Below are 23,723 nucleotides of genomic sequence, written 5' to 3'. Positions count from 1 at the left end.
TTGCTTACTTGTCACATTCCTCTAAATGCCTAAGATTAGCACGTAGGTTCTGGTAAGTAAGAATAGTCTGGGCAAGGCTACCTTCTCAAAGTGATATAATTGCACAGTCAATGCTTGTATTATCTGGGATATAGGGCTGTGAGTTTTAAAGTGAGACCTTGCATTTGGTTCACTATTGCTTTAAGTACATGTGTGTGGGGTAGTAAAAGGGAAGTAGCCACTACAATTCATGATGTAAGAGTTTGTTGAGGAGGAGCTCTTGTTTGCAGACATGATTATATTCTGTTTATTAGAAGATTTGGTATCTGTTTTCATGTCATCTGCTCCATACTATATGTAAGTTTTGACTTGGGCAGCTGTTTGAAAGAGCTGACATCTGACAACGTGTCTCTGATGCACGTTTCAGTGCTTCATTCTTTACTGAATGAAAACATGGTGCATGTGTGCCTCTGGAGAGGTAGACAGAAAAAAAGAAACAAGTCATGTCATGGCTGCACATTTCAGAGAACAGGTGAAATATAAAATATGGCACATCTGAGAAAGCTACATTTTACATCTCAGCTTGCCCTTCTATTGGCAGACATCATGGTATAAATTTATAAGGGGTGATGAAAATATATTCATAACTGCATGTGTTAACCAGAAGTAACATGAGTGGACAAAACTAGGGGTTGCAAAATATGTGGGCGAGGAATAGTAGATATCTAATTAAAGGAGAAAGGTGAAACTAGACATTAAATAACCTGTGGTACGTTTTGGAGGGAACTGGGTCAGTTGAACGGGTGTAATAGTCCTTGGTTCTTGATATTCATGTTGTTAAAGTCACAGCTACAGTGTTGTAAGACAGCTCAATAGACACAAAGACTGTTAACCTTCGTTGAACTTTGAGAAAAAGCGCAAAGTAATCATTTGTAAAGTTATTTCATTAGCATCAAGATGTTGGATAAAACTTATTTTTGTGTCCAAATGAGTGTGATGGGATAAGATTTAATATTCATAATGAGAGATGGGTCTGTATGCAAATAATGAGCAGAGACTGTAAATGTGCAGGTAACTGGGGGCTTTAAGTCTGTGCTAGAAGAAGAGAACCTGTGAGAAGACTGATGCAGTGCTAAATTAAATTAAAATAACCAGCTTAAGTAAAAAATTAAGCTATTCAGAATTTAACAAACCTCTTTATCACACCTTTTTCTAAAATTACTTTCAATTCTCTGTGATCATACCTGACAGTAGTAGGTGTCCTACTCAGCTTACCCAGCTATCAAATTTTAATTAACTATAGATAGCACTTTTCTTTTTCTGTAAGTAGGGAAGCAATTTATTTCTTAAAATAACGAATTCTCATCATTTGGAATAAAAACTTAATGTATGATTTACAAGCATTTGGAACAAACATGTCCAGCTGTCTAATGGGGTTTATAGCAGCAGTAGCCAGGTACACTGATGTAAATTTGTTGTTTTAAAGGGCCTGTTGTAAAAGAGGATGACAGGACTACATGAAAAAGTTGTGAGGCCAGTAAGATCTGAAGATTTCCCAAGTAAATAAGTTGTACAATTGGGCAGTTAGGTGAGGAACAGAAATAAACTGTCATTGTCAGCAGTATGGAGTAAAATGGTGTTGGGGACAGAAACAGAACTGTCCCATGGCTGACTACAGGGGAGGGGGAAGCCTAAAATTAGGCTCTCTGAGAGACGCTGAGGGATAACAAATGAGCTAAGTGGGTTACAAGGGTGGTGAAATGTTACAGAATCTGCAGGATTGAAAAAGGGTTATGAGAAAATGAGAAATGGGAATGAATATGAATTTTTCAAAGCAATAGTACCAGAAAGAGACTTAGCTGCCACTTTTCATGAAAGGCATGATTAATGTTGTGTTGGCATAGCAGTGCTGCCACCTCCTGGACAGCTGGTGGAATGCAGAAAAGGGCACTGAGTCTGCTCATGCACACTGCAGGTCTAGTTTGGTTCCAGATCTGTCCACTTCACTTGTGCACATCCTTGGTGGGGATGGGGGTAGGCATGCACTCAGCAGATGACAGATAAAGCCTGAGTTCCATCATTTTATACGGCATTAAGCAGCATGAGATCTTTAGTAGCTCGACAGCTGGATTGTATTACTGCAAAAACCACCAAAACCATAGTATAAGTTTACCACATGTATATGTCAATAAAGTAATAGATGAATAAATAGTAACAGTTATTACCCTTCAAATGTGTATTGCAAAAACTTGTGTAATATTCACTTTCTGGTATAAATTGCAAGACAAAAAGCTATGTGAAGTATTCAACATACCACTGGATCATTGTTATCATAACAGTTAGTCATTGGTCATTACAGGATGCATACCAGTCTAGTATCGAACTCTGGCTTTTTAAAATTTCCAACAGAAAACAAGCTTCTGTGACTCCATTTGATACTTGCAAAGTTTGAAATAGTACTGCAGTTGCATATTCTGCACCTTGATTTAGGAGCAGAACCAAATACTACAGCACCCTGACAAGTGATTCTAAATTGTCTCAGTTAATCCATCTCTCCAAGGAGCAGTGCAGGCTTTTACTGGTTCCAGAACATGAATTTAACTTGTGAGGCATATAACGGCTCCTTGAATGTAACATTGAAAAGCATGATTGTGTGTTAATAGTAACACTTCTGATAATGTAAAGTTAAAGCACCAGATTACACACACACACAGACAAACAATATGTGCACACATATACACAAACTCTGGCATTGATAACAGCAGAAAATCTCTGGAATGCACTGTGAGTGCCTATTAGCTGTTTAGGCTGCTGCATTGGTATCCTTTTGAGGAGGTACAGAATTTCATGTCGAGTCCTATCTGCTTGGCTGAATGTCTTGTGCTAGCTAGTGTGATGTTTAACTCCAGCGGGTTTGTGTAAATAGTAATGTTCTTGCATCCTCTGCTGGCTGGTTGAGGAGAATGCAGCATCGGAGTTCATACATTCAATAGATTTATATTAAGCTGGTGGTATGTTGAGTATAGGCTAAGGTCAATTGACTCTCTCAAGATAAAGGTCACAGTGTTTTTTACCTTTTGGATCACCATGATTGGTGGAATGGGTGGCAGAATGGAACAATAAAATCATGAGTTTATGAAATTAATTGTTATGGTTCTGTACTAATCAGAACTTTCTTTCTTGTTTTCTTTTCCCTTTTCCTCTGCAGGCTTGCCAGAATTTTAATGACAGTGGGGCATGTGCTCCTGTCTGTCCACAGCCTTTCATTTACAACAAGGTGACATGCCAGCTGGAGCCCAACCCGGACATCAAATATCAGTATGGAGGTTTCTGTGTCAGGAAATGCCCCCGTGAGTATTTTTAGTGCTTGCATAAGTGCAGCCTGATGGACTAAACTGATGAAATGAGCATTCATTATGTGGGGAGGGGGAGTGGAAGTAAGCATATATTGGTTTTAAACTGGATTACTGAATCAGTGAGCAAAATAACTGAAAGTGGCAGCTCTGGTACCAAATTAGTACGTATTTGTTTACTAAGTGTATACTCTTTTTTTTTATTTCTCCAAATCTTTTGGGTTTCTAATACCATGACAGGAATGGACCCCATTCCTAAGTCAAAGTACGATTAAAGCTCATGCAATTAGTGTTGTTTCAGTCTTTGATGTCAGTCAAAAGTGCTCTTCTCAGCACCCGCAATGTGCCCAGTAATGACTCTTTCTGCAATTCATATGGAGTTACATGTATTGGTAACATATGCAAAAAAAGGGTACCAACAAAAGCCTAAAGGTCTTCTAGGAACAAACAACAATATAAAGGAAAAAACTCCAGTTGACCACCATGACTGTAAAAATAATTTAATGTAGAGAAGCGATTTCACGTAGAACACCTACGCTTTCTCATGGACTTGAGAAAGCATAGGTGTTCTACGTGAAAGCGCTTGTCTATGTTAAATTGTTTTTACAGTCGTGGTGGTCAACTGGAGTTTTTTTCCTTTACATTGGTAACATATCTAAATATGATTGTAGATTCTTTTTTATAAGACCCATTGCTCCTACTGTTATTGGGATTGTCTGGGTATCTTTCTTCCACATTGCTTTTGTTTCTGCCTGCAATTCCTGATATCTTATGACTTTGTGTCTCTCTGTACATAAGACACAGTAGTCACTGGGTATGGAAATTTCAATGATCAATGCTACTTTTGTCTTCTTTTCATGGACCCCTATATCCAGTTTTCTAGCATCTATCTTTTGAACTGTTGGTAATGGATGATCTCATGTGATGTAAACTTCATCATTTTCTATGATGCTTTGTGGCTCATGTTTCCAGTGTTTTTCAGCCACTTTAATACCGTAATTTTTGCACAATCCCCAGTGCAACAATCTTGCCACATTATTATGCCTTTCAGTACTTAGTCCTTCTGGCATTAGTATGTCACAACCAGCAATGAGTTGTGCAACTGTTTCCAATTCCGTTTTACAAATCCTACATTTGTCTGTTTCTCCCACATGTTCAGTGGACTTTGTAAACCAGCGTGTACGCAGCCCGGTTTACTATTGAAATGTCGAACGGCACTGCATCGACTGTACTATAGTCGAACACGGAAGTTCGAAAATAGTAATGTCGATGACAAAAAAACAATCTAGGAATGGTTTTAACATGGGTCGAGGTAGGTGTTCAGTATTATTCAGAGCTACAAACATCTCCCCTACCTCGACCCATGTTAAAACACAGTCCTAGATTGTTTTTTTGTCGTCATTACTATTTTCGAACTTCCGTGTTCGACTATAGTACAGTCGATGTAGTGCCGTTCGACATTTCAATAGTAAACCCGCAGCCACTATCTTCAGCCGCCAATATTAACCTTTCATCACTTGGTTTGAATTTGCCTCTCATTAACCATTCTTGCATTCATTCATGATTAACATAAGGTTCCCCCAGATGTTTTCTATACTTGCAACTTTATTTATGCTTTTTCCACATTTCTTGCTTTCTCATATGGTCCTAAACCTTAATATTCTTTCTTTTGTTTTTTTTTGGCGCATACAGTTGATGCCTGATTTTTATCTACTTCTGGATTTACTTCCATTCCTACTTGATGCCAATATGCTTCTGCTAGATTAAGCAGAGAAGTCATCTTAGATTTATTCTCCTCATGTTTCAAAACTTTCACTATGTTTGGGTCTTGTGAGGTCAGCAGATATGTCTGGAGTCTCACAATTGCAGATCTATACATGTAATCAATTTCAAGGAGGCTCATCTCTCCTTCGGAATGGGTAATATATAATCTCGGTATGCACTGATTTTTATAAATCGTTTGATGAGCATAAAGCATCCTTCTTGTTTTCCTGTCTAATCTATCCAACATGTTTTGGGGCCAGTCAATCACTGCAAAACTGTAAATTAGGACAGGAAGAGCAAAATGTTTTATAGCTTGGATTTTGTTCCTAGATGTCAATGCTGTTTTCAGGATTAATTTAAGTCTTCTAAAGTATACTTTACTAAGTTTTAATTGCATGTGTTCATGTTTTATTGTTGATCCTTCATCAGTTCCCAAATATTTATACATTCCCTCTTGCACAAGTTCTTTTATATCACATTCTTGTCCCAAGCTGATTTTGGTGCTGCAGTTTTCCTGCTTTAAATGTTGCTTTTGCACATTTATCAAGACCAAATGACATTTTTATATCATCTGAAAAAGTTTTGACAACTTGCAGTTGTGCTTTCAGTTTCTCGTCTAATGAGCTATACAGTTTTAAATCATCGGCAAAGAGAAGATGAGAAGTCTTTACACTTTGTTGTTTTCTAGGAGCCAAGTTATAGCCGTGGCCTAAGCTGTTAAGTAGACAGCTTAATGGGTTAAGGGCAAGGCAGAATAGCACCAGTGACAGAGAGTCACCCTGGAATATCCCCCTTTGAATTTTTATCTCTGGAATAATAATCTGTCCTTTATCATGGCTTAATTGCATAGTGGTCTGCCATTGTTTCATGGTCACTGTAATGTAATCAGTGTAGAATGTATCTTATACATTTTTAAGCACTATTTTGTCCCTGAATGTGGGATACTATCAAATGCTATTATGTAGTCAATCCATGCCATACTTAGATTCTTCCCCTTTTTACAGATGTTCATCGTGTTTCACTGTTGCAGTCATTACAGTTGGGTTATCTTGCTGGCAGGCTACCCACAGTCGGCCTGAATTCCAAAGTCCTGGTCCGGCGTCGGTTTCTGTTGCCTCCTCCCTGACGTCAGTGCGCCAGGGGTATAAAAGATGCAGCTGTCGCCATTTTCTTCGGTCTTTCTTGCCGCGTGGTGCCCGAAGCAAAAGCAGTTCGCAAGTGCCGGTCGGACGACTCCTGAGATTTTCAAGTTCGAATTTCAGATCCGAAGTCTTCATTAAAGCTAAGTACCCCGTTGGGGAAATTCTTTTCTTGCTCCAGACCGATGTCAGAAAAAGTTAATAATTGTATTTCTTGTGGGAAGCAAATACCTCATAAGGATTTTCATTCTTACTGTATTCCTTGCTTAGGCCCTGACCACGACGTTGCTAGGTCGAACATGCAGCCGATGCCATCACATCAGTCTTTCTTGCCATGAAGGAGCCCGAAGCAGAAGCAGTTCGCAAGTGCCAGTCAGCCGATACCTGAAATTTTCATTTTTCGAGTTTCAAACTTGAAGTCTTCTAAAGCTAAGTACCCCATTGGGGATCCTTTTTTCTTGCTCTATCCGATGTCAGAAAAAGTTAACAATTGTCTTGCCTGTGGAAAGCAAATACCTCACAGAGATTTTCATGCTTACTGCGTCACTTGTTTAGGCCCAGACCATGACGTTCCTCGCTGTCAGTTTTGTGCCTTGTTTAACTCCCAAATTATTTGTCGTCGGGCTATCTTTGTCACTAAATTCTTTTGCTCTTGTTCTCCGTATTCTGAAATGGCTTCGATAAGCCATCTGACTACCGAGCTTCTGAAAAAACATAAGGATAAAGACAGAGACAGACCGCATAGGTCCAAAACATGCCAACAACACTTCCGTTAAGCTAGTCGCCAGTTCGACGGTACTCAATGAGGCGCCTTCGCAGCCCCTGATACCCACTTCTGCTGATTCGCAGGCCTCTGCTGAGACCCATTTGGAGTCCAGTATGCCGCGAGATGCTTCTTCGACTATGGAACCTGCGGATGTCTCTGCCTTGGATGGGTCCAGAGCCGCTGTGCAGCTACCGGCTTCTGAGGGTGTATTTTGACATACCAATGTTCGTATTAAACTGACAACTTCGTTTTTGGCTAAAACTACTGAGTTTCTCAGGCCCAGAGTTCGCACTACACCTAGAAAACTGATTACCAAAGCACATGCTCAAGCTCCCATGCCACAAAAACAAATGCTTAGAATGGCTGAAGACCTTATTACTCTAATTAGGGGAAGTCAGCCTTCCCCTGCTAAAAGACAAAGAACTGAATTTCCTTCTGATTCTACAGACCAGGAGTCCGATGACTCTGACCCTTCTGATTACCAGGACATACTCTTATCTACCTATGAGGATTCTGATGCAGAGGATTCCATTCCCTCTGCCTCCCCTCCAGAGGATTTTTCATTTGGTGAAACCTTGCATACCTTAAGAGAGCATTTTCGCTGGGAATGCCAGGACTATCCTCAGTCCAAAAAGAGACTCAAGGAACTTTTAGATTTGCCTCAGCACAGGCCCCTAGCTATACCCCCTGTCCTGGATATTGTAGATGATGTCTTCATGGAATCCAGTCTTACTCCCTACACTTTACCACCAGCTCCTAGGAAACCTGACAGGTACTACAGAGTACCTGCCTCTCATAAATTTCTCTTTAAGAATCCTACTGCAGATCTAGAGACCATTTCCCAGGGACCTAAAGGCATTAAGGCTACTACAGCCAAAAACCCTACCCCTTCAGACAGGGATTCTAGAGCTTTAGACAGATGGGGCAAATAGATTTATACCTCTGCTACTCTTGTCTTCAGGGCTTTGAATTGCCAGTTTCACATGTTGAAGTACCAGCAACATATTATGGAATTAATAAAACAAAAAATGGTGTTACTTCTAGATTGTGCAGAAAATAAAGATTTACAAGAGTTAATCCATTCTGCAAACCAAGTTAGTAAACATACTTTGCAGTGTGGGGTTGATGCCTTAGAAGCATCTTGCAGGGCTGCTGTCACTGGGTCTGTACTGAGAAGTCATGCTTGGCTGAAGGAACAAATCTTGCCAGACTATGTCAAAGCAAAATTACTAGATGCTCCATTAAATCAAGATCATTTGTTTGGCACAAAAGCAGAAGAAGTTCTTAAAAAGATGGAGGAAAAAGCTAAATCTATGCAAACTGTCAAAGATTTCTTACAGGTGCAGCCACCTAGATTCAGTAGGCACTGGCCTTCAAAAAACTGGTCCTTCCCAGTCCCTCCCAGGCCTTCTCAGTCCAAGCCCAGGGGAAACAGACCACCAAGACTACAGTCTCAGGGTATGCAGAGGTCTAAACAATGGAGTGCTCCCACCTCTAAATCAAGTAGTGGTATGCCACCCCCTTATGGAAAAAGTTCACAATGACTTTTCAGTCAACCTTCCCAAACATGCCCTAGTACTTGCACCCCTAGGAGGGAAACACTCCCTCCATGCAAAAAACTGGATGTCCACCATTACTCAGGACAGATGGGTTCTAAACATTGTATCTCAGGGATTCAGATTCTACTTCCACTCACTGCCAACCCCAAGCGGGTTGCCAGAACTTCCTACCAACCAGTGGGCAGAGGCTCAAAAACAAGTGCTTTCTCTTCTCAATATCAGGGTTATTCAACTTGTTCCAGTAAAACAAAGGGGGCAGGGTTTCTACTCCAGGCTGTTCCTGGTGCTCAGAAAAGAGAGCTGTTGGCGTCCTATCCTAGATCTGTCAATTCTCAACACCTTTCTGGTGGTCCCAAAATTCAAAATCTTACACTGCAACAGCTTCTTTCTATGCTAGCCAAGGATTCCTGGTTAGTCACCCTAGATTTAAAGGAAGCTTATCTGCACATCCCCATAAGGGAGTCCTGCTGGAAATATCTACATTTCAGGGCAGGCTCTATACACTATCAGTTCTCTGCACTTCCCTTTGGCTTATCTGCTGTGCCTAAAGTATTCACAAAGTGCCTGGCTATAGCCATTGCATACTACAAGCAGAGAAATATTCAAATTTACCCATACTTGAATGATTGCCTGATTCAGGCGGACAGTCAGGAATTGCTGCTTCAGCACCTGGCATTTGTAAAAAGACTGCTAACTTCAATGGGGTACACCATCAAAGAAAAGAAATCACAACTGGTGCCCAGTCAAAAAAGTGTATTCCTGGAGCAAGCTTGAACACAACTTCCCAGATGGCATTCCTCACTCCAGAAAAGCAGATCTATTTGACAAACTACTTCAAACTAATGGCCATAAAAAAACAGCTGTCTGCAAGGAAAATACTGCAAGCCCTAGGGTTCATGGCCTCATGCATTCTACTAATTCCATGTGCAAGACTGTATATGAGGAAACTTCAGTGATACCTAAAAAGTCTCTGGTGTCAACATTCTCAGGACCTGGAAACATTGATTCCTATCATACCTTGTCTAAGGGCAGAGTCCCTTTGGTGGGCAAAGGCATGCAACCACAACAAGAGACTTCCTTTCACTCAATCCTTTGTCACCCAAACCCTGACAACAGATGCATCAGACTATGCGTGTGTGGGGGGGGGGGGGGGGGGGTCACATGGCAGGCAAATGCATTCAAGGCAAATGGAGCCTAGCACAAATTCCCCTGCATATCAGTCAAAAAGATATGTTAGCTGTACAGAATGCTGTGACAGCCTTCAAATACCTTATCCTCCCAGGACATCTCCTGATAAGGACAGATAACACCACAGTTCACAGTTATGTGGTACATAAACAAGCAGGGGGGAACTCATTCCTACCCACTCTGCAGGTTAGCTATGTCCCTGTGGAACACAGCCTTGAGCAACGAAGTGCACCTGCAAGCTCAATTTCTGCCAGGCAAACAAAATTCACTGGCAGACGACTTAAGCAAAAATCTACTGGACCCACATGAGTGGAGACTGGAACCCAACTCATTCAGACTTCTAATCCAGAGGTGGGGGACACCAGAGGTGGACCTCTTTGCCTCCCCCCAAAACCACCAACTGAGCAAATTTTGCACCAGGAATCCTCAAAGCAGAGCCTGGAGGGTGGATGCCCTATCCTTTACATGGGAAAACCTCTCAATTTATGCCTTTCCTCCTCTGCCCCTCCTCTCAAAAGTACTACTCAAGATCAAACAGGACAGGCCAAGGACAATCCTTATTGCCCCAGACTGGCCACGCCAGCACTGCTACCCATGCCTACACAGTCAGACAGCAGTGCCACCCTGGCACCTACATCAGACCCCTTCCCTACTGTCTCAACAGGAGGGACATATTTTGTATCCACAGCTGCAAACCCTAAACCTTGCAGCCTGGCTTATCCCCTGAATACACCACCAGCAACCCTCAGCAAACAGGTGCTGGACATCATCCTTGAAGCCAGAAGGCCTAGCACTAGGAAATCCTATGCTGAAAAGTGGAAAAGATATTGTTCTTGGAGTCAGTCTCAAGGAAAGGACACAGCTGTGCCTACCTTACCTCTAATCCTTGATTACCTAGCAGACCTGCTCCACAGAGGCCTATCCTTCTCATCCATTAAGATTCATGCCTCTGCCATCTCAGCTCATTATAATACTGAGCCACCTCTCTTTTCTCACCCTCTCATCAAACAGTTCTTGAGAGGAGCTAACAATTTAAGGCCCCCTTGGAGAGCTCCCACCCTGGCCTGGGACCTTAACATTGTACTGGAGAAGCTAACACTGCCCTCTTTTGAACCTGCTGCTTCAGCAGAGTTAAAATTCCTCTCTTGGAAAACAGCCTTATTTCTAGCCATCACTTTAGCAAGAAGAGTGTCTGAGTTACAGGCACTAATGGCTGTGGAACCCTTCATTATTTTTCATGCTGACAGGGTTTCCCTCAGGACTAACCCATCATTTATGCTCAAGATGGTATCCAGTGTGGCTCTAAACCAATCCATCCATTTGCCAACCTTTTCCCCTAATCCTCAGAATAAAGAGTTAAGGATCTTGCACTCCTTGGATGTGCACAGGACAGCTCAGGTTCTACCTGGACAGGACTAAACCCTTCAGAAAATCTGACCAGCTGCTAGTCAGCTTTGTTACAGGGGCAGAGGGCAAGGCCATTTCAAAGCAAACCATTTCCAAATGGATATGCATCCACTTCTGCTACATGCACCATGGAAAACCTACCCCACAGGGGATCAGAACGCATTCCACTAGGGCTACCTCAACCTCTACATCATTTCTCAGGGGAGTCCTTACCAGGGACATCCTGGAAGCCGCAACCTGGGGTTCTGTACACACCTTCACCAAGCATTACCACCTACCTATTTTTTTCTAAATCCAGAGCTGGATTTGCTACAGCAGTCTTACAAGGCCTGCTAGCCAGTCCTAATACTTCTTGACTGCCACCTCCCTTCCTCAGGTTTGGGAATCAACCCAAGTGTGATGACTGCAACAGTGAAACATGAAGAACGTAGTACAGTTGTGTACAGTTACCATAAATGTAGATGTTCGAGTGTATTCATTGTTGCAGTCCTTGTTTCCCTCCCTCCAACCCCCTGACTTTCTCTATCCTTTCTACCGATCCTCTTTATGGCCATATTCTATGGCAGGGGTATTTACTTTTTACTGGAGGTGTTCCACACCATTTAATAGCTTCCTATTTGGGGGGATCCTGAAATTTTGGGCAAGAAAAACTGATGTAATGGCATCTGCTGCATGTTTTATACCCCTGACGACCTGACGTCATGGAAGAGGTGACAGCATCCGACGCAGAAATCCCAAGACTCTGGCATTCGGGCCGACTGAGGGCTACCTGCAGGCAGATAACCCAAGTGTGATGACTGCAACAGTGAATACACTTGAACATCTACATTTATGATAAGCGTACACAACTGTACTTTGTTAGCCAGGTTGGAGTCTGTTCTGGGTGTGCATATAAGTAGTTCTTACTCATGGCTAATTCTTCATGCAAAGATGTTAATACTTTTAACCAAAAGTTAGGTACTGCATCTGGGCCTGGAGTTTTCCAGTTAGAGGCTTTTCTTAACTTTGTTTCAATCCCTCTGGCTGTTACTTCATCCCATTTCATATCCTGTACCTTTAAACTTCTTATTCTTTCTTTTACTTCTTCTATCCATTTAGCATCTTTGTTATGTTCCTCAGGATCTTCATAGATACTTCTTCAAAATGTATCTGTTTCTTCTTTTTTTGGTGGTCTTGCATTTCCTTTTACCTTGTTTCCCAATTCTCTATAAAACTTTTTTGAGTCATCAATAAATTGGTTGTTTTGTACTTTTCCTTTATATTTGTCTGCATATCTTCTAAGTTTTTCTGCCTGTGCTGAGATTTTTAGTTTGTTATTTGTGATAGTGCATGATAGATCCTGGTCTGTTTTAATACTGTGCATTGCTTTTATCACGTCTATCTTTCTTAGTATTTTTCTTGATCTGTTCCATCTTCTATATTCTTCTAACAGTGACACTTCTTGTCTTAACTGCTTTATAGTTTTCTCTATTCGATACTTCCATGATGGTATTCGATTTCTCCCTTCCTTTCCCTCACTACCCTGTGTTCTTGTGGTAGAACTTTATCAGTTATTAATTTAGCTGCACAGTTATATATCCTTTTTACTTCTTTTATATCGCATGGATTTCTATGGACAGTCCCAATTACTGTGTTCATTTGTTTTATCAAACTTCTGACTTTTGGGGTTTTATTGACCTTCTGCAGTCTATCTATGTGCATTAAATCAAGCAACTCTTCTTAGCTCATTTTCTTCTAAACTGAGGGCACATTTTTTGTTTTCCATTTCCTGCAGGAAAAGTTCTATAGCATCTATCCTGTGGCACATTCTCTTCAGTTTCATCTTATGTCATCCATTGCTCTGTCATATGGGAACTCACTGGCCTATCACTCCGCATCATTGACTGCATCAGTTTCCACAGTTTCCTGTTCCTTCCCTTGCTGTCCATCTTCAAGTGAACGTTTATACTAGTTTCCTGTAGAAGGCTCCAAAATATCTTCATATGGCACCTGACCAATTGCTTCCTGTTCCACTGATTTGCCCTTAATTTGGCTATCCATTGCTCTATCCTGTTGTGGTGCTTTTGAATTAGATTTTCTAGACTGAATCCTTCATTTCGCAGGTACTCCATAACTTCAGCTTCTATTTCTTTAACTTCTCCATTACTAATCTCCTTTTCTACTTTTCCTCTTTGTCTTCTTATTTTTTGTATTGTAAAGTTTTCCATGTCTGGATTCCTTTGCCTGTATTTCTCTTCAAATATCTTTGCTGCTGCTCTTTTTGGATTGGTTAGTTTTGCCCTCTCCTTTGCATAGATATTACACCAAATTAAATCTCTTTTCCTTTCCCATGTCCATATTTCTTCTTCAGATGTCTCCTGCTCCTCCTGTTTCTCCTTACTTTGTGGACTCATTCCATCATGCTGTGATGTAACCTGTGTTAGACCTTCTACACCAAATCTTTCACTTCACAGGCACTCCATAACTTCAACTTCTATTTTTTTAACTTCTACTTTACTAATCTTCTTTTCTACATTCCCTCTTTGTGATATTATTTTTTTTTTATTGTGAAATTTTCCATGTCCGGATGTCTTTGCCTGTATTTCTCTTTGAATATCTTTGGGGCTGCCTTCTTTATATTGAATAATTTGGCTTTCTCCTTTGCATAAATATTGCACCATATCAAATCTCTCTTTCTCTACACTCCTGAATGAATGCAGCGATGGGAAGGGAGGAGGTGTTTGCATGTCTTTGTCAGAGATCACCAATTCCATTAACTACAATTTTACTATAGTTCCTCCTTATTTTTTTTAACTGAACTATATCCCTGTGTAGCACATTTTTTTTCTTCTTTTGTTTGGTAGACAACAGTATTTTTTAAAGGCCGTTTTCATGTCTTACCCCAACTATAAAGGAATAGGAAACATAATGCAAGTAACACTGGGTATAATTAAAACAGTTTAACATATTCCAGACAGTACTACTTAAGGCTATTTCACAACAGATAAACTAATCCTGTCAGAGAAAACAAGGTGAGCAGCATCTAAACTGTAGAACGCAATGATACAATGAAGGGTAGCAGGGCAACACAGCAGAAGGGTAGCAGGGTAACACAGCAGCAAGAAGAGAAGGTTGGTTAGCCTTACATAGGTCAAAATCAGCTACTAGGCAGCAGTAACTTATTTTATAATGAGATTTCTAGGTGCAGTGGCAGTTAAGGGATCTTCAAAAGGGAAGATCCTCATTATGGTGCCATGCAGTAATGAGAACTACAGCCGTCAAAGTTGAAGGTGACCAAAGAAAACATAGCATGAGGTGAAAAAAGTATATATTTAACAAGACAACTGTATCATGAGAAAAGAAAATAGAGTGAGGGTGGCACACTACATCAGACTGCCAATTTAGGAAGTGTAGAGCAAGGTTTGTTCTAGCCAAGAAGGGAAGATACTAAACTATAGGTACAGTAGCAAACTGAGTATGTATGCATGATGGGTAGGGTGCATTGGCAATCAGTTATTGTAAGACATGATAAAGTAGGATAGCTGGCTATCAGAAATGTACTGTTAGACAGGGGACTCTGACTTTGAGCAGTTATTTACCCTGCCTCACAAATCAGTAGATGATCTTCTACACTTGAACAGTGGCCTAGTAACAAGTCTGCTTTGCTACACTTTTGTTACTTTGTGAGTGTAACCATTTAGTATTGTCTTATCTTTGTTTTAGACCACAGATTAACAGACTGTAGAGGATTAGGCCTTGCAGAGCTGTCACAGCCTGCTTTGTCTGTTGTCTATAAATAAATGAGGACACGAAAGACATTTAGGCACAGCTACTTCCAGTCGTCAGAGCTACATTCCACCTAAAGAGCCATCAGTAAAGTAGTATATTTTGTCATGTGACACTGTGACAGGCTAAGGCCTAATAGTTAGCTCCATGTTCTGATGTGCCGTATTAATAAACACTTATACTCAGATAGATATAGCAACATACTGACATACGCTTTCATGTAGCATTGTGTGCAATGACAGGTTTTACCCTGGCAATTACCCAGATGCATATTCTTACTGTTCTTTAGTAAACAGTTGTATGTAAGTTTGACAGTGATCCTTGGGTATGAAGTAACCTTGTGTTCTTATAGGATTGTACAATGTCAGACTCCACACTCAATGGCTTTACCTTGGAATCATAGCCATTCTCATTGTGATGGACTGTCACACAATGAAACCTTGTTGTGCATATTAAGTTTATGTGAAATGCCACAACATTAGGCCTTTAAGAGGTAAGGTCTCATGGCACCCAGAATGGGTATTAGAATTCTGCAAACCTTTACTTAGTACTGGTCACATAGAAGGTGTGGCACCCAGCTCTCAATCAGATGACCCTGTAAAGGAGAAGACCCCCATCTGTCATTCAGTGTATTTAATTTAGTAATGGGAAAAGTGGAGTAATTTGTGAACACAGTTTGCTGGCACAGTAGTGTACTTATTTACAAGTGTCCAGTAGAAGGAATTTGAAGACTGACTTGACAAGAAAAATCCATCCAAAGAAGTATCTCTGTACATGTGAAAACGGAGTGGTTAGCTCTTCGGTGTACAATTTGAGGAAACTCTAGAAAATGCAACTAGGAATCCATATATGGTGCAAGAGCCTATTGTCAAGGATCTGCACTTACAAAAAGTGTGTAACTTAACTGTTCAACCTTTCTTTTAAGATTACATTTTCACTAGATAATACTGGTAGGGCACAGTGTAAAGCAGTAACAGTGCTGCATAACTTTCATCTGCAGCAGATTCCCATCAATGTCCCTTATAGGTCATGGAAATTACCTTAATACTGCTGAGGTATTAAATATCAAGCCAAATACCTTCTTGCAGTCGGACTTTGATTACCAAAGCATTTACTGGCACACTTACACCACCTATAAAAATAGTTATGCTCAGCGTTTCCTAGACATCGTTAATACCAACTCACTCGACCAAATTGTAAAACTACCCACTAAAGGCTCTAACATCCTTAATCTGATCCTTAGCAACATAGCCCTTGCTTTTACCCCTTCTCACAACTCCTCAGTTCTAGTTAACTATGACCATAAATTAGAATTCACTGTCAGGCCTAATTGTACTACCCCATCAACAAATGAGAACATCTTGGGACTTCTCTAGGGCAAACCTACAGCAAAATTCTCAACAATCCCTTGCAAGTAGGGGGCTGCCATGTTCACATTAAACTTTTACCAACACCTAAACAGCTGTGCACCAAAATCAGTAGTCATGTTTCTTAAATGTAATGGTAAATTCAGTAACAAATTGATATTTTTTTAAGGAGCTTTGTTACAAGACACAAAGGCTGTGTGCTTTGATATAGTTGGGAAGAATTTTCAGAAATTTTGGTGGATGGCAGTGTCATATAACAGCCCTAAACAGGCAAAATAGAAGTTGTGTCTCCTGCTGGTGCTCTGTGGCCACAATAAACAATAGTTTGCATAGAGAGTAATGTATATGCTGTTCAACTGCAGTAAATAAAAACAAATGTCATATTGTGATCAAACAACATTATTATTTAACTATTTGTCTAGAACCAGTGAAAGTTCTAAATGAAGTTAATAACACTCGTGAGGAAGCTCTTGTCGAGTTATGGGCTTCTATTATTGTGATGTTACCGATAGCATGAGTCTTGCTAAGAGCAAGCCTGGCAAGTGTGTGGAGTTATAAATCAAACCATTGCAAGTGATACCAACATCATCTGCTTCAAGAACACATTTCAAAGAAATACATGCACGTTTCTGTTATGTCCTGATGTTCTTTGTGTTTCACTGCTGCAGTCATCACATTTGGGTTATCTGCTTGCAGGTAGCTCTCAGTCAGCCTGATTTTCAAAGTCTTGGGTCCTGCGTCGGTTGCTGTCTCATCTTCCATGACATCAGGTAGTCAGGGGTATAAAGCATGCAGCCGACGCCATTACATCAGTCTTTCTTGCCGTGTGGTGCTCAAAGCAGTTTGCAAGTGCTGGTCGGCTGACTCCTGAAATTTTCGTTTTTGAGTTTCAGATCTGAAGTCTTCAACTAAGCTAACTACCCCATTGGGGAACCTTTTTCTTGCTCTAAACCGATGTCAGTAAAAGTTTAACAATTGTATTTCTTGTGGAAAACAAATACCTCATAAAGATTTTCATTCGTACTGCATTCCTTGCCTAGGACTAGACCACGACGTACCTCGCTGTCGGTTTTGTGCCTTATTCAAACCTCATACTATTCGTCGTCGGTTTATTTTTGCATCTAAATATTTTGGTACTCAGTTCAATTATCCAGAAATGGCTTCGGTAAGCCACCCGGCTACCAACATTCCAAAAAAATGCAAAGATAAAGACAGAGACAGACCGCATAGGTCCAAAGCTGACGACGACGCTTCTCCTAAGCTAGTCGCCAGTTCGCCGGTACTCAATGAGGCGCTTTCGCAGCCCCTGATACCTGCTACTTCAGATTTGCAGGCCTCTACTAAAACCAATTCGGAGTCCAGTATGGTGCGAGATGCTTTTTCGACTGTGGAACCTGCGGATGTCTCTACCTTGGATGGGTCTGGAACCACTGTGCAGGCACCGGCTTCTGAGGGTGTATTCAGACCTACTGACTTGCATATTAAACGAATGCCATCTTCTTCTTCAAGGCCTAAAACTCGATCCATGCCCAGAAAACCGATGCCCAGACCGCATGGTCAGGCCCCTATGCCTAATAAACAAATGATAAGAATGGCTGAAGACCTTATTACTCTAATCAGGAGAAGCCACCCTTCTCCCTCTAAGAGACCTAGAACTGACTTTCTTTCTGATTCTTCTGATCAGGATTTTGAAATTTCTGTTTTTTCTGATGACCAGGATTTGCCCTTATCTACCTATGAGGATTCTGATGCAGAGGACTCCATTCCCTCTGCTTCCCGTCCAGAGGATTTCTCTTTTGGTGAAACCTTGCATAGTCTTAGGGAGCATTTCTGCTGGGAAAGCCAGGATTACTCTGACTCCAAAAAGAAGCTTAGGGAATTCTTACTCCTGCCTCATCACAGGCCTTTAGCTATCCCTCCTGTATTGGACATTGTAGATGATGCCTTCTCGGAATCTAGCCTGGCCCCTAACACTTTACCTCCTGCTCCCAGAAAACCTGTTAGGTATTACAGGGTACTTGACTCTCACAAGTTCCTCTTTAAAACTCCTACTGCGGATCCTGAGACCATTTCACAGGGACCAAGGACATTAAGGCACTACTGCCAAAAATCCTACCCCCTCTGAAAGAGATTCCAAAGTGCTGGATAGATGGGGTAAGAAGGTATACACTTCTGTAATGTTAGCCATTAGGGCCTTAAACTGCCAGTTTCATATGTTGAAGTATCAGCAGCATATTACTGGATTGCTTAAACAGAAAATGATGTAGATTCCTGACTGTGATGAAAATAAAGAATTAAAGGATTTAATGCATTCTGCTGAATAAGTGGGAAAACGTACTTTGCAATGTGGTTTTGATTCATTAGAGGCATCTTGCATGGCTGCTGTCACTGGGTCTGTTCTTAGAAGGCATGCCTGGCTTAAGGAGCAATCTTTGCCAGATCATGTTAAAGCTAAATTACTGGATGCTCCCTAAAACCAAGACTGCCTGTTTGGCAACAAAGCAGAAGAAGTACTTAAAAAGATGGAGGAAAAAGCTAAATCTATGCAAACTATTAAAAATTTCTTGCAAGTACAGCCTCTCAGATTTAGTAGGCATTGACCCTCTAAGAGTTGGTCCTTTCCTGCCTCTTCCAGGTCTTCTCAGTCCAAACCCAGAACCAGCAGAACACCCAGGCTTCAGTCCAAAGGTGGTCACAGGACTAAGCAGTGGGGGGCTCCCACTTCCAAAGCAGGGAGTAGTAAGACTCCCCCCATGGTAAACTATCTCATTGACTTAACTTTAAACCTTCCAAGCCCTGTTCAACTGACTGTTCCTTTAGGGGAAAAGATCGCCCTGCATGCAAAAAATTGGGAACTCATTACCCAGGACAAATGGGTTCTAAATATAGTTTCCCAAGGATACAGATTCCACTTCCACTCCTTACCAACCCCAAATGGTTGGCCAGACCTACCCCCAAGTCAGTGGGCAGAGGCTCAAAAGCAGGTTCTCACTCCTTTAAGCATCAGGGCTATTCAACCTGTCCCAGAAGAAGAATGGGGGCAAGGTTTCTAGTCAATACTTTTCATGGTACCCAGGAAAGACAACTCCTGGCGTCCTATCCTGGACCTGCCTATCCTAAATACATTTTTGGTAATCCCAAAATTCAAGATGCTAACTCTTCATCAGCTGCTTCCCGTGCTAGGCAAAAATGCCTGGTTGGCAACACTGGATTTAAAGGAAGCCTACCTGCACATCCCAATAAGGAAATCTTGCAGAAGATACATACGCTTCAGAGCAGGCTACATGCACTATCAGTTCTCTGCACTGCCCTTTGGCTTATCTACTGCGCCTAGGGTATTCACAAAGTGCCTCGCTCCAGTCATTGCATTTTGCAGGCAAAGAAATATTCAAATATACCCATACCTGGACAATTGTCTAATTCAGGCAGAAAGCCAGGACGTACTGTTACATCATCTGGCATTTGTAAAGAAATTGCTAACTTCTCTGGGGTACACCATAAATGAAAAGAAATCAAATCTTGTACCCTGCCAACAAATTGTATTCCTGGGAGCAAGCTTGAATAAAACTTCCCAGGTGGCCTACCTCACGCCAAAGAAACAAGTTCATTTGACAGCTTACTTCAATCTACTGGCCACAAAGACCCAGCTATCTGCAATGAAAATACTGCAAGCACTGGGGTTCATGGCCTCTTGCATTCTACTAATTCCATATGCAAGACTGCATATGAGGAAACTACAATGGTATCTAAAAAGCCTATAGTGTCAACATTCTCAGGATCTAGACTCAATGATTCCTATCATACCTTGTCTAAAGATAGAGTTCCTTTGGTGGGCAGAGGTCTGCCACCAAAACAAGGGACTGCCATTCACTCTCCCCCCTGCCGCCCAAACCCTAACAACAGACAAATCAGACTATGCATGGGGGCTCACTTGGCATGGCAGTGCATTCAGGGCAAATGGAACCCAAGTCAAATGCACCTGCATATCAATCAAAAAGAAATGTTAGCTGTACAGAATGCTCTGACAGCCTTCAAGGACCACATTCTTCCAGGACAGTTATTGGTAAAGACGGACAACGCCACTGTTATGTAATACATAAACAAGCAGGGAGGAACCCACACATACCCTCTCTGTAGACTACCCATGGCTCTGTGGAACACAGCCTTGAACTACCAAGTGCACCTACAGGCTCAATTCCTGCCAGGAAAGCTAAATACACTGGCAGATGACCTAAGCAGAAATCTCATAGACCCACACAAGTGGAAATTGGAACCAAAGATATTCAACATGTTGAAAAACAAATGGGGGAGCCCAGAGATAGACCTGTTTGCCTCCCTTCAGAACTACCAATTTGACAAATTCTGCACAAGGACTCCCCACAAACAGGCTTGGAAAGTGGATTCCCTGTTCTTTACCTGGAAAAACCTATCCGTTTATGCCTTTCCCCCTCTGCCTCTCCTCTCCAAAGTGCTACTAAAGATCAAACAAGACAAACCAAGGACAATACTGATTGCACTGGACTGGCCATGCCAACACTGGTACCCCCTCTTGCGCAGGGTGTCACTGCTGGCACCATGCCACCTGCTTCAGACCCCTGCCATGCTGTCCCAGCAGGAGGACCAGATTCTGCACCCACAGCTTCAAACCCTGAACCTTGCAGCCTGGCTAATTACCTGACTTCTCCATTACCATCCCTCAGTAAGCAAGTGATGGATGTCATTCTGGAGGCAAGGAGGCCTAGTACTAGAAAATCCTATGCTGAAAAATGGAAAAGATTCTGTTCCTGGAGCCAAACTCAGGGGATGGGCACAGCAGTACCCAGTTTACCCCATATTCTTCAATACTTAACTGAGATGCTTCACAAGGGCCTTTTCCATCAAAATTCATGCCTCAGTCGTATCAGCTCATTACAACACAGAACCACCCCTCTTCTCTCATCCACTGCTGAAGCAATTTCTCAGAGGGGCCAAAAACCTAAGACCACCCAGGAGAGCCCCTACTCCAGCCTAGGACCTTAACTTTGTATTAGAAAAGCTCACTCTTCCTCCCTTTGAGCCAGCTGCAAATGCAGAGTTAAAATTCCTTTTTTGGAAAACAGCCTTCCTTTTAGCCATCACTTCAGCAAGAAGGGTGTCTGAATTACAGGCCCTCATGGCAGTGGAGCCTTTCATCATCTTTCATGCGGACAGGGTGTCCCTCAGGACCAATCCTTCATTTATGCCCAAGGTGGTATCCAGTGTGGCCCTTAATCAGTCCATTCATTTGCCAACCTTCTTTTCTAATCCACAGAACAAAGGGGAATGAATACTGCACTCCTTGGACGTGCACAGACAACTTAGATTTTACTTGGACAGGACTAAGCCTCTCAGGAAATTTGAACAGCTGCTGGTGGCATTTGCAGGGGCAGAGAGGAAGGCCATTTCAAAGCAAACCATTTCTAAGTGGATAGGCCATTGCATAAATTTCTGCTATAAGCGCCATGGAAAACCTACCCCACAGGGGATAAGACCACATTCAACCAGGGCTGCATCTACCTCTACAGCCTTTCTCAGAGGCGTCCCTACCAGGAACATCCTAGAAGCTGCTACCTGGAGTTCTGTACATACCTTCACCAAGCATTACCACTTGCCATTTTTTTTCTAAATCCAGAGCTGGCTTTGCCACTGCAGTCTTGCATGGCCTTTTAGCTGGTCCAAATGCTATTTAATTGCATCCTCCCATCCTTAGCTTTGGGAATCTACCCAAATGTGATGACTGCAACAGTGAAACACGAAGAACATAGTACAGGTGTGTACACTTACCATAAATGTAGATGTTCGAGTGTATTCACTGTTGCAATCCTGGTTACCCTCCCTCCAGCCCCCTGACTTCTATTGACTATACCTCTATTCTTGTTTACTATGCTTAAAGCTTTTTGGTGTATTTGCTTTTTTGTTGGAGATGTAACCTTGTATATAATTGCTTCCCATTATGGGGTCACCTGACATCTGGGGCAAGAAAAACTGATGTAATGGCGTCGGCTGCATGCTTTATACCCCTGACTACCTGACGCCATGGAGAATGAGACAGCAACTGACGCAGGACCCAAGACTTTGATAATCAGCCAACTGAGGGCTACCTGCAAGCAGATAACCAAATGTGATGACTGCAACAGTGAATACACTCGAACATCCACATTTATGGTAAGTGTACACAACTGTACTTTCTGGAGGATGTCTTTGTCACGAGTCCTTTCTGTCTTCACATGACTTTTTATGCTGTGGTAGAGGATGATGTGGTAATATCTTTTTCCTGACCTTTTTTTTTAACTCCCAAAGATATTTTCTCCCATGTCATTACAGCTTGGGATTTGTCACATTTATACTTGACAATTCTGGCATTCAGCTACTAAGAAATTAATTTCAGTATTGCCCATTTATCAGTAGTTCTTTAGTGGAAGCTCACACATACACACCCCTACCCACAAGGCAGTGCAAGTGTACAGAATCATTGGCTACTATGGTACAGGGATCCAAGAGATACAGTTGTTATTTAGACAGTATTGAATTCTCTGTGAGTTTTGCTTTTGTCATTTCTGCTGTCTGATATGGATACAGGTGCCTTACAGCCTCGGATTTATGCATGTTAGCAGAGGATCAGGAACACTAAATGATTGGTAACTTTCAGAACCAACTGTATCTCTCTGTTGAGTGGCACCTTCAAGGGTTTGGCCTGCTTTTACTATGAAGAATTCCAAAGTCCCTCCCTAAGCTAACTCATCTGTGTGATGAATTCCCCTTTGCTACACCTGAACTTGTGTGTAAAGTCGTGCAACTCTGCTCATCCAGCACTGTGCTGTACTTGTTTACTTATGTTGTGTTTCGTGATAGTAATGTCTGTAAATGAAATGCCCTCGGAAAAGTGGATCATTCATTCATTCATTCATTCATTTTTTATTTATTTATTTATACTTTGTTGACCAGGTTAGGGTCTTATATTTTAGGGGCCAGCTAACTTCACATAGAGAAATAACTATGAAATCACATGTTGTCAACAGTGACTCTTACACATTTCCTTGACTAAGGGGTATACTAATTGTGAGGAGCGATTGTTTCTATCGGTTATTTTTTTCAACATTTAGCAAACCACTTTAAATCTTAAGTACTTGAGAACAAGATACTTAAACTGTGAATAATATGAATACAATTCACCCTTACTTGAGATTGATAAGATGATATGTTTGAAAATATAACCATTAAACATTAAAGCTTATGTCACCCTCTTGAACTTAACTTCATGTGGCATTCAGCTTTTAATGGCATAGCCAACTGCTAGAGAATTAATCTTAGCATTATAGAATGCTCATGGGAATGAAATTCAGCAGAATGAAAACATAAGCAAACAAACTCACCAACTGCTGATTCCCTGAATAACTCAAACAGGAGTGGGTTATCAG

At 41.5% G+C, this 23,723-nt stretch overlaps 1 protein-coding gene across 1 annotated transcript in view; it reads left to right on the top strand.

Annotated features, from left to right (window-relative positions):
- The window catches only part of ERBB3 (erb-b2 receptor tyrosine kinase 3), a 708,562-nt gene that overhangs the window by 426,096 nt on the left and 258,743 nt on the right, over positions 1 to 23,723 (top strand). Inside the window, exon 7 of the mRNA XM_044083747.1 lies at positions 3,188 to 3,329. Coding sequence (XP_043939682.1) covers positions 3,188 to 3,329 — 142 coding nt within the window. The remainder of the gene's footprint in view (positions 1 to 3,187; positions 3,330 to 23,723) is intronic.

Source organism: Protopterus annectens, chromosome 9.part0, assembly GCF_019279795.1.
Source record: "Protopterus annectens isolate FY-2018-M chromosome 9.part0, PAN1.0, whole genome shotgun sequence".
Classification (NCBI taxonomy): Eukaryota; Metazoa; Chordata; order Ceratodontiformes; family Protopteridae; genus Protopterus; species Protopterus annectens.
Note: the sequence above shows the minus strand (reverse complement) of the source record. Positions and strands in the feature narration are given on the sequence as shown.